At 38.9% G+C, this 14,242-nt stretch overlaps 2 protein-coding genes across 3 annotated transcripts; both read left to right on the top strand.

Annotated features, from left to right (window-relative positions):
- The first annotated feature begins 1,526 nt into the window (after positions 1–1,526).
- Positions 1,527–3,489, top strand: LOC146486961 (microfibril-associated glycoprotein 4-like). Its single transcript, XM_085091079.1, has 3 exons — positions 1,527–1,833; positions 2,230–2,610; positions 2,730–3,489. Exons 1-3 carry the CDS (start codon positions 1,599–1,601, stop codon positions 2,981–2,983), a joined length of 870 nt encoding a protein of 289 aa, XP_084947205.1. The 5' UTR covers positions 1,527–1,598; the 3' UTR covers positions 2,984–3,489.
- Positions 3,490–8,507: 5,018 nt separating this feature from the next.
- LOC146486962 (microfibril-associated glycoprotein 4-like) lies at positions 8,508–10,616 on the top strand. 2 transcript variants are annotated; one of them, XM_085089872.1, is made up of 3 exons: positions 8,508–8,807; positions 9,276–9,656; positions 9,872–10,616. In XM_085089872.1, exons 1-3 carry the CDS (start codon positions 8,573–8,575, stop codon positions 10,123–10,125), a joined length of 870 nt encoding a protein of 289 aa, XP_084945998.1. In that variant the 5' UTR covers positions 8,508–8,572; the 3' UTR covers positions 10,126–10,616. The 2 variants fall into 2 exon arrangements, with proteins under 2 accessions (XP_084945998.1, XP_084945990.1); XM_085089864.1 differs by having other exon boundaries at positions 8,511–8,807; positions 9,270–9,656.
- Positions 10,617–14,242: the final 3,626 nt, after the last annotated feature.

Here is a 14,242-nt window from a genome sequence, read left to right on the forward strand (position 1 = left end):
TGGAATTTGAGAACGAACAAGGAGGCCGCCCATTGATTCCACACACATTTACATTGCACCTCAATTAAAAGCCGAGGTAATCATCTCACAAATGCTTTTTTTATTATTATATCCGCTATCGGCTTTGGGATCTTAACTATAGGTGTAATTTTACGAACAATAGCTCTGTTATTATCATAAAATGCAAATTCTTGGAAAAATTCATTGATAGCTTTGTGAAGTGGCTATGTTTAACGGGTTAATTGGCCATCACAGCAATCCGGAAACAACAGTTTTCCCTTTTCAAACTCAACATATGAAGCACTTTTCGTGGCAGGAAGACATCAATTGATAAAAAAATATAATAAATAAATAATAGTTTGTTTCACGATGTAGCAACTTAAGCTGTAGATTACAACATTTGGACTGCTTACTGTTAGCCTGCTTAGCTGGCGGGATGTTGTGTGAATGTTTAACGCCGCTTAAAACAAGGGAAACAATTTAAACGTCAAAACAATACAGGGTAGAAAAAAAAAGTAACCCCCAAAACAAAGAAAATCCTGTCAGATTCTTACACCGAGGTAAACTCCAAAACTTTATATTCGCACACGGACAAGGTTAGCTTTACTGCTGGTCTTCATCAGGCGATGAGATCGACTCATCACGCTTCATTATTGGTATCACGCCAAAAAAAAAAAAAAAAAAAACGCAGGTCGGCTGTGATTGGCGGATTTCGATCCTCGCTGATCATTGGTCCTCAGTTGCTCCGTTGCCCTTCACAGTACAACAAACCAATCCTCCCCTCCCCTACCCCCCGACACTACTCCCCGCCATCCTTTCTTGAAGATATATGCAAATTGGGTATACAATCAAATATGAATATATTGAGACATCAAAAAAGTAAACAAGCTTGAAAAGGCAGTTTGTCAAATAGTTATACTCAGACAAATAGTGAACCTCATCAAAAGCAACCGTCTTACTTCTTTTTCGTGTCGAAATATCTTCTAATCAAGCACAGCTAAAACTTCTACAGAACCCGCCAATGAGTAATGAGATAAAAACAAATCGGTCTAAGATGAGGACCAAAATCCGACGATTTTTTGAAACTATATAATGCGAAGACAAGCTGAGTTTTATCTGACCCAGTGGGCTTCAGTTTTTAAGACACCAAAATATAAATTTATGTGAGAAAACCCCTTTACAATTCGCTTTTATATTTTCTTTATTTATGTAGTTAGACGTATAAATTATAAGCCTCTTAACTCTGTAATCATTTGGACCGATAAATCTTTTATCAAGGAAATAAAAACATGTGCAGCACTGAACCGCGGGAAACGGTAAAGGGGCATCCACCAAGTAGTAATCAGAAAAATCGTTTACCGCATTTCCTAGCCGTTAAATACATTATTATGCCAAATTATGTGGAAGACAGCTTCAAGTCATGCTCAATCGGCCGCGTCTGAATGTGTGGCTATTTTAAATATTGAAAAGTTCGCCGAAAATAGAATCTGGAGACGAGAAAAATCCCGTCTCAAAAGGAGCAAAATACGAAAGTCAAAGTACTGGGAATCATTTGCTTTTGGTGCTATTCCAAAAACGAGATTTATATCATACGTGTAATGATGGAATATTTCTTCAGTTCAGTTATTCTGAGCGCTTTCATCGTCACGGTTCTTGCAAATTCATCGGTAAAACTCGAGAAAAGTGGCGATGAGAGGAAGACTCAGTCTGATATGATTAACAATTACTACGCCGCTGGCGCCCACTGCAAGAGAATCGAGCTACAGTTGGCCGAAATTAAGAAAGAAATCAAAGCGCTGAGAGAAAACCTAACTGGCAGCCCCGGAAGGAAAGGTGTGTAACAGAACTCCGCTTTACAATTTCCTGAAAGCCTATTTAATTTTTGCCCAAAATGTCGCGAGTTTATTATCAGCTCGAGAACTGCATGTCATTTACATTTTGCGCATTTCTAAACTATTTCCATGAGACAGAACTCAAAATAATTCTGTTGATAAAATGATAAAAGTAGAGAGGAATAAGATCAAATATTTTCAGCAATCCGGCTCCACTCCCCTGTAAGCAAAAAAAAAAAAATAAAACGCGTATGCATCGAATCAACTTAAAATACCAAGAAAATATCTCCAGATTGCATTAACTGTCACGAAAACAATTTATTCGTCGGATTCAACTTGCTCGGTAAAATTGCAGTGAAGGGAAGGATAATTCTTCCGTGTGTTTTCAAATTTTCAGCTTACAAAAACTGCGCCGAAGTCTACCAGTTTGGAAACAAGATCAGTGGAGTGTACAAAATCGATCCTGATGGTCTGGGTGAATTTGAAGTGTTCTGTGATCAGAAAACAGCCGGTGGAGGCTGGACGGTGTTTCAAAAGAGACAGGACGGCTCTGTTGATTTCTGGCGGGGATGGGATGACTACAAGCGGGGCTTCGGCAATCTGAACGGCGAGTATTGGCTCGGATTGGACAAGATTCACCGGCTGACTACAAGCCGCAGTAACAAGCTTCGCGTCGACTTGGAGGACAGTAAGGGCAAAACAGTATTTGCCGAGTACAGCTCATTTTCTGTGGCAAGCGAGAATGCGAAATACCAGCTGAGTTTGGGAAGTTATACAGGTAAGCACCTCACATGAAACGTAACTTACTTGCGCTTAATCGCAATCATTTCTTGGACAGCTAATAAACTGATTCCATACCTGACTAAATTTCACATGGAACTATCCTTGTTTTTTCAGGAACCGCTGGTGATTCTCTTGCTTTTCATCGTGGCCGACCTTTTACCACCAAAGATCGTGATAATGATGCTTGGTCAAAAAACTGTGCTTCGTCTTGGAAAGGCGCCTGGTGGTATAAAAACTGTTACCGTGCCAATCTGAATGGCCTGTACCTTAATGGCAAAAGCAGCTATTCCGGAATGGCATGGATGAAGTGGAAAAATTATATCTCAGTGAAGAGGTCTGAGATGAAGATACGTCCAAAGAACTTTTAAGCATGATTTCTTGAGTGGCGTTTTCCATTTTACTTTCTTTTTTGCGTAAACATTTATTAAAGGGGATTAAAAATTTACTGTAAGCGCGTAAGGGTGCCTATATAAGTTTGAGTTCAACATGCGGTAATAATTTTTTGGTTTTTAATTTGCTGTTTTCAAAACTAAAAAGTTTGGAATCTCACAACTTTATATCAAAATCTAACTTTTGGGAATATAAAAGGTGGTAGAATGTTTGACATAAAAAAACGTTAAGACAACAAGGGCCTTAAGAAAGCACAGCCACCTTTGAAAACACTCAGAGCTAGAGAAGAAGAATTGAAGCTATCGTCAATTTGTGGACAGAAATTAGTTGTCAAAAGCTAATAAACAAGGATGTCATCAGGCGTAATTTGATGAGTTTTACTGAAAAAAAAAGTGGTCATAAAATGCTTTTGTAGTTTCACAGGTTAGCTTGGTCATGTGCAAAAGATATCAATGGTGAAAATAAAGGTTAAACAATAAATGCTTCCTCTATTTTTTTCTGCTGTCCATCTCTAGCGCCACATCAGACCATGAAATGCGGTTTAATTTAAGTTATTTTGCGCCCGAGAAGAAAATCCTAAAGAGTGACATGGGATTCCAAGTGGAAGCAACTCAAACCTATGGCCCATTAGAGAGGAAAGGAAGGTACGCGTGAGGCAGGATTGTATTTTGTAAAATCTGGACTGAAATTGTCTTGAAATTTCTTAAGTTTAAAGTTTGGAAAAAATGTTCTTAAATATATCTTACTGGCGTTTATATAAGGGAAAGGAAGGCTTGCTATACAGTTTCCCCGAAGATTGTGAAGGTTTTACTTGCGAAGAGGGAAGTGCAAACGAAGAGATTGGGTGAACGTCAACTTTGAGGAAGGGTTTTGTTAGGAAAGAAGACTGCACTCAGCACAAAACTTAAGCAGACAAACATTCCTGAATAACTATTGCTAAGTTCTCATAAAAACGTTCCTCGAGTTTATACTGAGTTGAGACAACAGAAATCAGCATCAACTAAGCTATTATCACTACATTCCGCTTTGCAAAGACACCCCCGTCCCCTCCCCTCCTCGAGTGAAAAATGGAGTCAAGGTGGAGTCGTGCATGGATGACTCTCAAACCGTGCACCGCGAAATCCACGAAATCTTCCCTGAGGGAGTCCCCCTCGAAATCCGCCTCCTTGATTGATTTCGTGGTAATACCTAAGGCCTTGTTACCCGCACCTATGTGGTGTAAGAAAGTCACACCAGAGTGAGCCGAATTTCAGGAGTTTCGCAGTCTCGTTTATTTGCTGGTTATGTACGTCTCGCAGTCTCGATTTTTAGCCTGAGGTGAGGAACTATCGAAGTTCCGATTTGTTTGTTTGTTTTAATAAATGAGGTCTTCTCTTTACTTCATATAGAATTTTGATAACGCAACTTTCAAATTTCCGAGAAATAACATTAATCCTAAATTGTCTGAATTCCACAAAACTTGCCGCCATGTCATTTTAGCATTATAAAAACAGCTAGCTTGTTCAGTCTAGTACATCATAACGTAGTGTTAACTGAACTAGTGTTCAAGCACAGATGTGACTTTTAAAAGGCCATAAAATCATCCGGGAATGTACAAAACAACCGTTTTAATTATTTTGCTTCAATGTTCTCGGTCGGTGCCTCTGGACTTTTTTTCCAGACCGGCTTCTACTCGTCATTGCATCAGGCTATCTAAACACGTTGACTGCCGAGTAAGTTCTATTTCCAAATATTTTAATTTAGGTCATGCCAAAAATAACGCACAAATTTTGTTCCTTTAGCTTTTAGGTTCTTCAGTTATTTAGAAGCACCGACGTGTACTCGGTTCAAGATGAATATTAAATTTTACAAAACTTTCAAAAAACAGTGGTCTGTGTCGACATGCCGCAAAAACTGTTTAAAAATGTGGTAGAATATAGGCACACTGCATGGTAAGGTACCATATAGTCACCCTTACCTTACCAAGAATTATATACCCACACTGAAGTCAAAACCGGTTTTTGGTCATACAACATGGTCAGGGCGCGCATGAACAAAGATATTCCATAGTCACGAAATTTTGTTTCCTGCACCGATAGTTTATAATTATGTGCCTTTGACAGAATTACTGAAAATGTTCATTTATGGCAGATATATATATATATACAAAAGAAATCATTTGATAAATGAAATAACTGCATTCATGACCGTAACAAGTCATCAACCGAAAATAAAAATAGAAAAAAAAAAAGACTTTGCAATAGTATGGATGCTGCAAAATTTCAGCATATCTCGGTTGATTGTTGGTTTTTTCAGCCAACATACAATATTCACATAGCTTGCTCCCCTTCCAGAGATTTCGACAGATTTGTAAAGTAGCAGACATATTTCTTAAAGCACCAGACGTGACAATTTTTTGCGCCGTAAGGCACCTTGCCAGCGGCGAAAGCGTGAGTTACCTAGTGGGGGTCTAAGGGGCATGCTCCCTCAGGAAATTTTTAAAAATAGAGCAATCTGAAACGCTGTTTCCAGCTTTTCTGGAAACCAAGCACCAGTTTCCCAGGTAAGGCTGGAGTTCACTCAAAATCTCTTTAAAAAGTAAAATATTAAATGAAAAAGGACGGTTGGTAGGGGGAGGGGGAGGGCAGAATTTCCAGTTGTTTATCGATCATTGAGAATTAATTTTTTAAAGAATTTCAAAAACAGACATAAGGTAACTGAGGTTGATTCTTTGTCAGCTTTAACTTTTCAATTCATCAAGGTCAGAAGCAAAGGCTGAATGATCACTGTCCGTGTCACTGTCTATCTTGCAAACCCAAGAGCAGCTGTGATTAGTAAAGGGCCCTCGCGAGACATTGTTTTTGTATTTTTTTTTTTCGGCCAGGAGAAAAAGACCCTTTCTACTGCTCACCTTCAATACAATGAAACAATCATTTAGACTCATCATGCCCTTAAACTTAACCTTACCTTGTTTTCTCTTGGCCTTCGGGAAAAAAAATGGTTTATTCCCTCCATTTCTCCAACAGATAAATAGTGTTTGACCAACACGAGTAGAATGTTTTGCCTGGGGATTTCCCTTTAAACTTAGCCGAGCAGGAATGATAACGAAACGGTCACTTCAATTTCCTTAAAAGGGAAACCTATCAAATATTCCGATTGATAAACAAAGAAAAAAGGTGCTGTGGCCGTTTTGAAGAATTTAATTGCATTATTCTGTTATCCTCTATTCAGTAAGTTCATGAGATGCTTACGTAAAAAATAATTATAATAATCAAAAATAAAAAAAAACCCTCAAATATTGACATCAAAACACCGGACATGGAATAGGAAACGACCGGACGAAACGTCCGGCCTCCAGCCTCAAACGAAAACCCTGCCCTGCACACTTCAGCATCTCCCGGGGCGCGCATGAACTATAGCACGGTTTGAACAACTTCACCTACATTCCGAAAAATGTGGATCTAAATAATGTGGTGAGAATAGTTCTCAGAAGATAACAATATCAGACGAGAAATAATATGCGGAGCTTTATGATTGGTGACGAAAGTGTTCAGAAGATAACATTTTGAGATGACAAAGGATGTAAAGTTATTTGACTAAGAGATCGTTGAAAACTGAATTAATGTGTAGGTCCTTAGCAGGTATTGCTTGACCGATAAACGCCCTCCTGAGACAGCTTGGAGACGAAATTGAACTTTTTTCAGTCCCTCTTTTGAGATAAGGAATTTATCTGAAGTTTAACTTCTCAAGGTTTGCCTCTACTTTTCGACACTGACTATGTCTGCCCATGATGTAAAACGCTGTAAAACGTGCCTCAGAACCTCCTATTCCCGTAAGCCAATTAAGGAAATTAATGCGACTCATTCTAGAAGAGAATTCTTTCAAATTTACTGAAAGACACAACGTACAAACTCACGGCATCGCAATGGGAACTAAAAGGGCCGTCGCCTTCTCCGTCACTTTCATGGCGGATCAAGAAGAACGACTCCTACCTGCTAGTCCTTTCAAACCCACTCTATGGAAAAGATTCCTAGAAGATTCAGTCTGTTGGGCATGGCAACTAGAGAAGTCCGAGATTTCGTTGACTTCGCTAACTCTTTCCATCCCACAATAAAATTTACATATGAGCTGTCATCTACAAATGCTGTTTTCCTTGACACCGAGCTCTTCAAAGGCCCACGACTTTCAACTCAGTCTTAAATTATTAGACGTACACACTCATTCAAAAGGTATATGCAAATTGCATATACAATCAAATATGAATATGTTGAGACATCAAAAAAGTAAACAAACTTGAAAAGGTAGTTTGTCAAATAGTTTTACCAAGTCAAATAGTGAACTGCATCTTCGAACATATTAAACAAAGCAACGTCTTAATCAGTTAATGCATTCTCTTACCGAATTATCTTCTAATCAAGCACAGCCAAAACCTCCCGACAGAACCATGAGTAATGAGATCAAACAAATAGGTCTATGCAGGACCAAAATGGCCGGCTTTTTTTGGAAAAGATATAATAAATGCGAAGATAAATTGAGTTTTATCTGAATGTTTGGTTTATCATGATCATCAGAGGCAAATTGTTCACCGTTAAGGACGTTAAGAGATTCAAGTGCTGGCGGCGTTTCAAGCGTTAGCCATTCGATTCACTCTGACGAATGGCTAACATTGAAACAGCACTTGAATACGGTGACCATTTTACCTTATCGAACCTTTAGTTATCAACCCTGTTGATAAACCAAACATTTGTTTCTACTCCCCACCGACACAGGACCACAGTTTCTTTAGAAACTAACCCCCATATCATTTGAGTTTTATCTAAGGCATCAAAATAAAATTTATGTGAGAAAAGTCGCCACAATTCGTTTTTATATTTTTTGTATTTATGTACTCAGACGACCTAAGACGTATAAATTATGCGTCTTTCTGTGCAATTAGTAAGACATCGAAAGCCCCTGTGGGTTAGGGGGGAGGAGACGGCTGACATTTCAGACTACGAAAGAATCGTTTTAATATCACTGGAAATAAACACAGCGACCCCGGAAACGGGAATCGGCAATTGCCAATAGCAATTAGCAAAGGTCCGACTGAACTTTTACCTGCTAACAGTAATCAGTGAAATCGTTTAGCGCATTAATTTCCTCGTACTTGTCTTTTCAACTTCAAATGAATAGTAGAGAAAGAGAAGTATCCAAAATATATCATCCGACTGAGCTGACTTTTCGGGTATGTCCAATTCTTGACTTCGGCACTATTGCGAAGCTTAATTATAATTACCTTACAAGCCAGGTCTGAAAACGGGTGTGGAAAATGGCATGTTTTGGTCAGAAATAGGGTCAGGATTTCGAGAACCCGGCGGCACAACCCTATCGAGTTCCCTCCCCCCAAACTATACGTTAAATTATGAAGTCACGCTCAGTCAGCCGTTGCGTGACATGTGTGGCTATTTGATTGGTGATAAGAGTCCTCCGAAAATAGATTCTGGAGACGAGAAAAATCTCGTCTCAAAATAAGCAAAATACGAATGTCAAAGTATTGGGAATGATTTGTTTGGTGCTATTTCCAAAACGAAATTTATATCTTTCGTGTAATGATGGAATATTTCTTCAGTTCAGTTATTCTGAGCGCTTTTATCGTCACGGTTCTTGCTAATTCGTCTGTAAAACTCGAGAAAAGTGGCGATGAGAGGAAGACTCAGTCTGATATGATTAACAATTACTACGCCGCTGGCGCCCACTGCAAGAGAATCGAGCTACAGTTGGCCGAAATGAAGCAAGAAATCAAAGTGCTGAGAGAAAAACTAACTGGCAGCCCCGGGAGGAAAGGTGTGTAACAGAACTCCGCTTTACAATTTCCTGAAAGCCTATTTAATTTTTGTCCAAAATGTCGCGGGTTTACTTATCGGCCCGAGAACTGCATGTTATTTACATTTTGCGCGTTTTTAGACCATACACTTCCGTTAAACAGAGCTCAAAATAATTCAGTTGATAAAAGTGTTCATTTCGTAGTCATCGAAGAGGAATACGATCAAATATTTTCAGTAATCCGGCTCCATTCCCCAGTACCAAGAAACTTTCAAGAAAAATACAAGTCGCATGCAAATTTTACTTTTGGATGAGTCTTAAACCTTCCAAATGCTTTCTCGGCCGAAAAATCAAACATCGAATCAACTTAAAATACCTAAATATCTTCAGATTGCTTTCGAACTATCATGTAAACATATGATTCTTAAGCTTCGGTTCAACTTGTTTACAGGACGTTATTTATTCTTCGGTGTGTTTTCAAAGTTTCAGCTTACAAAAACTGCGCCGAAGTCTACCAGTTTGGAAACAAGATCAGTGGAGTGTACAAAATCGATCCTGATGGTCTGGGTGAATTTGAAGTGTTCTGTGATCAGAAAACAGCCGGTGGAGGCTGGGCGGTGTTTCAAAAGAGACATGACGGCTCTGTTGATTTCTGGCGGGGATGGGATGACTACAAGCGGGGCTTCGGCAATCTGAACGGCAATTATTGGCTCGGACTGGACAAGATTCACCGGCTGACTACAAGCCGCAGTAACAAGCTTCGCGTCGACTTGGAGGACAATAAGGGCAAAACAGTATTTGCAGAGTACAGCTCATTTTCTGTGGCAAGCGAGAATGCGAAATACAAGCTGAGTTTGGGAAGTTATTCAGGTGATCATAAAATATAGCTTAATCATAACATTTCTAAATTGCAAGTCGATTTGGAAAGTGTCCCCAATAAGTGTTCTGTGCTAAGAAAATTGACACTTGAAAGTGCTTTATTATTGTTTGTTAATGTTTCTTGTAGACTGGTCAGTTCCCCCTTAAATTAAGTTCTATACCTGACTCAAATTAAATTTCACATGGAACTATCTTTGTTTTTTCAGGAACCGCTGGTGATTCTCTTGCCTATCACCGTGGCCGACCTTTTTCCACCAAAGATCGCGATAATGATGCTTGGTCAAAAAACTGTGCTTCGTCTTGGAAAGGCGGCTGGTGGTATAAAAACTGTTACGATTCCAATCTGAATGGTCTGTACCTTAATGGCAAAAACAGCCCTCAAGGAATGGCATGGATCAAGTGGAAAAATTATATCTCGGTGAAGAGGTCTGAGATGAAGATACGTCCAAAGAATTTTTAAGCATGATTTCTTGTGTGGCGTTTTCCATTTTACGTTCTTTTTTTTACGTGAACATTTATCGGAGGGGATTAAAAATTTACTGTAAGGGCGTAAGGGTACCTTTATAACTTTGGGCTCAACATGCAGTGTCAATTTTTGTTTTTAATTTGCTGTTTTCAAAACAAAAAAATTTGGAATCTCACAGCTATATATCAAAATCTAACTTTTGGGAATATACGACGCAGTAGAATGTTTGACATAAAAAAAACGTTAATACAGCAAGGGCCTTAAGAGAGCACTTCCACCTTTGAAAACACTCAGAGCTAAAGAAGAAGAATTGAAGGTATCGTCAATTTGTGGACAGAAATGTGTTGTCAAAACCTTATAAACAAGGATGTCATCAGGTGTAATTTGATGAGTTTTACTGAAAAAAAAAAGTGGTCACAAAATGCTTTTGTAGTTTCACAGGTTAGCTTGGTCATGTGCAAAAGAGATGCTACAAATAAAGGTTATTTAAACAATAAATGCTTCCTCTATTTTTTTCTGCTGTCCATCCCTAGTGCCACATCGGACCATGAAATGCAGTTTTAAGTTATTTTGCGCCCGAGAAGAAAATCCGAAAGAGTGACATGGGATTCCAAATAGAAGCAACTCAAACCTAAGGCCCATTAGACTGGAAAGGAAGCTACGCGTGAGGCAGGATTGTATTTTGTAAAATCTGGACTGAAATTTTCTTTAAATTTCTTAAGTTTAAAGTTTGGAAAAAATTTTTTTAAATTTATCTTCTTGGCGTTTATATAAGGGAAAGGAAGGCTTGCTATGCAGTTTCCCTGAAGATTGTGAAGTTTTCCTTGCGAAGAGGGAAACGCAAACGAAGAGATTAGGTGAACGTCAACTTTGAGTAAGGGTTTGTTAGGAAAGAAGACTACACTCAGCACAAACCTTAAGCGGACAATCATTCCTGAACAACTATTGCTAAGTTCTCATATTAAGTTTTCGAGTTTATACTGAGTTGATAGAACAGAAATCAGCATCAACTAAGCTATTATCACTACATTCTGCTTTGCAAAGACAACCCCCCCCCCCCCCTCCCTGGAGCCATCCATTGATGACTATCAAACTGTCCACCGCGAAATCCACGAAATCCTCCCCTAGGGGATCCCCTTGAAAATCCGCCCCCTTGATTGACTTCGTGGTAATACCTGGGGCCTTGGTAGCCGCACCTACGTGGTGTAAGAAAGTCACATCAGAGTAGATTAGGGGTGACGAATGGTCTTTCAATAACTAGGGGTGTCGCAAAATTTTAGCCGAATTTCACGAGCCTTGCAGTTTCCTTCTTTCTTTGGCGGTTATGTGCGTCTCGCATGCAGTCTCGACGTTTTCACGAAGTAGTCTCGGAGTGTCGATTTTTAGCAAGGCGAGGAAGTCTCGAAGTCCAATTTCTTAATTTTTTAAATAAATGACGTCTTCTCGTTACTTGATATAAAATTTTAATAACGCAGCTTTCAAGTTTCCGAAGAATTAGATTAATCTTCAATTCTCTGAAGTCCACAAAACTTGCCGCCATGTCATTTTAGCGTTAGCTAGCTTGTTCAGTCTAGTACATCATAACGTAGTGTTAACTGAACTAGTGTTCAAGCACAGATGTGGCTTTTAAAAGGCCATAAAATGTACAAAACAACCGTTTTAATTATTTTGCTGCAATGTTCTCGGTCGGGGCTTCTAGACTTTTTCCAGACCGGCTAGAGAGTTTTAGATTCGAGGTTACCGCGCACCTCTAACCGCGGTTTGCGGTTACCCGTTTGCCGTTCGACGTTCAAACGTAATTCGATTTAATAAATTGTCTTTGCAAATTTATGGCCGCCATTTTGAATCAGCAGCCATGAATGGCGCTTGTTTTTAAGATCCAGTAGGATTTATAACATTTAGCATTTCGTCCGAATTTGTGCCTCTGTTAATGGATAAAGACTTGCTCCACAAGATGTTTGTATCATTACGTGAGATAAAGCAAGAGTTATACGCTCAAAGCTTTCAGGTAAATGACATCAGTGAAAACCTACCTCTCCACGTTAAAACGTTCGTCGAAAACCTCAAACTTGACGTGAAATACTGGTCACGTGACTTCCAGCACTTCGTGATTCCCGGTAAACTCGGACCTAAAATTCCCTAATTGCATCAGGTTATCTAAGCACGTTGACTGCCGAATAACTTCTTTTTCAAAATATTTGAATTTACGTTTTGCCAAACAAAAACCGCACAAATTTTGCTCCTTAAGCTTTTAGGTTCTTCAGTTATTTAGTAGCACCGATGTGTATTCTGTTCAAGATGAATATTAAATTTTATAAAACATGAAGCAAACACTGCTTGTGAATGAAGGAACACTGAAGTCATAACCGGTTTTTGGTCATACAACATGGTCAGAGCGCACACGAACAAAGATATTCCATAGTCAGGTACAATGTATCTTTAACAGAATTACTGAAAAGTTCATTTATGGCAGATATATATAAAAAAGAAATCATTTGATAAATGAAATAACTGCATGACTATAACAAGTCATGAACCGAAAAAAGTTTGTTTTTTAAGACTTTGAAAAAGGAAGGATGCTGCAAAATTTCAGCATATCTCGGTTGATTGTTAGTTTTTTCAGCCAACATACAATATTCACACAGCTTACTCCGCTTCACACTTCAGTCTCATGGGGCGCCCATGAACTATAGCACGGTTTGAACAACCTCACCTACATTCCGAGAAATGTGGATCTAAATGATTTGGTGAGAATAGTTCTCAGAAGATAACAATATCAAACAAGAAATGATATGCGGAGCTTTATGATTGGTGACGAAAGTGTTCAGAAGATAACATTTTGAGATGACAAAGGATGTAAAGTTATTTGACTAAGAGATCGTTGAAAACTGAATTAATGTGTAGGTCCTTAGCAGGTATTGCTTGACCGATAAACGCCCTCCTGAGACAGCTTGGAGATGAAATTAATTTTTTTCAGTCCCTCTTTTGAGATAAGGAATTTATCCGAAGTTTAACTTCTCAAGGTTTGCCTCTACTTTTCGACACTATGTCTGCCCATGATGTAAAACGCCGTAAAACGTACCTCAGAACCTCTTATTCCCGTAAGTCAATTAAGGGAATTAATGCGACTCATTCTAGAAGAGAATTCTTTCAAATTTACTGAAAGACACAACGTACAAACTCACGGCATCGCAATGGGAACTAAAAGGGCCGTCGCCTTCTCCGTCACTTTCATGGCGGATCAAGAAGAACGACTCCTACCTGCTAGTCCTTTAAACCCACTCTATGGAAAAGATTCATAGATGACGTCTTCAGTCTGTAGGGCATGGCAACTAGAGAAGTCCGAGATTTCGTTAACTTCGCTAACTCTTTCCATCTCGCAATAAAATTTACATATGAGCTGTCATCTACAAATGCTGTTTTCCTTGACACCTAGGTCTTCAAAGGCCCACGACTTTCAACTCAGTCTTAAATTATTAGACGTACACACTCATTCAAAAGGTGTATGCAAATAGCATATACAGTCAAATATGAATTTGTTGAGACCATCACAAACGCGAACAAACTTGACAAGGTAGTTTGTCAAATAGTTTTACTTAGTCAAATAGTGAACTGCATCTTCGAACATATTAAACAAAGCAACGTCTTAATCAGTTCATGGTTTCTCTTACCGAATTATCTTCTAATCAAGCACAGCCAAAACTTCCTGACAGAACCATGAGTAATGAGATCAAACAAATCGGTCTATGCAGGACCAAAATGGCCGGCCTTTTTTTGGAAGAGATATAATAAATGCGACGATAAATTGAGTTTTATCTGAATGTTTGGTTTATCATGATCAACAGAGGCAAATTGTTCACCGTTAAGGACGTTAAGAGATTCAAGTACTGGCGGCGTTTCAAGCGTTAGCCATTCGATTCACTCTGACGAATGGCTAACATTGAAACAGCACTTGAATACGGTGACCAATTTACCTCATCGAACCTTTAGTTATCAACTCTGTTGATAAACCAAACATTCGTTTCTACTCCTCACCGACGCAGCGCCACAGTTTCTTCAGAAACTAACCCCCATATCATTTGAGTTTTATCATCTAAGGCATCAAAATAAA

Source organism: Pavona decussata, unplaced genomic scaffold, assembly GCF_977016875.1.
Source record: "Pavona decussata unplaced genomic scaffold, jaPavDecu1.1 SCAFFOLD_19, whole genome shotgun sequence".
Taxonomy (NCBI): domain Eukaryota; kingdom Metazoa; phylum Cnidaria; class Anthozoa; order Scleractinia; family Agariciidae; genus Pavona; species Pavona decussata.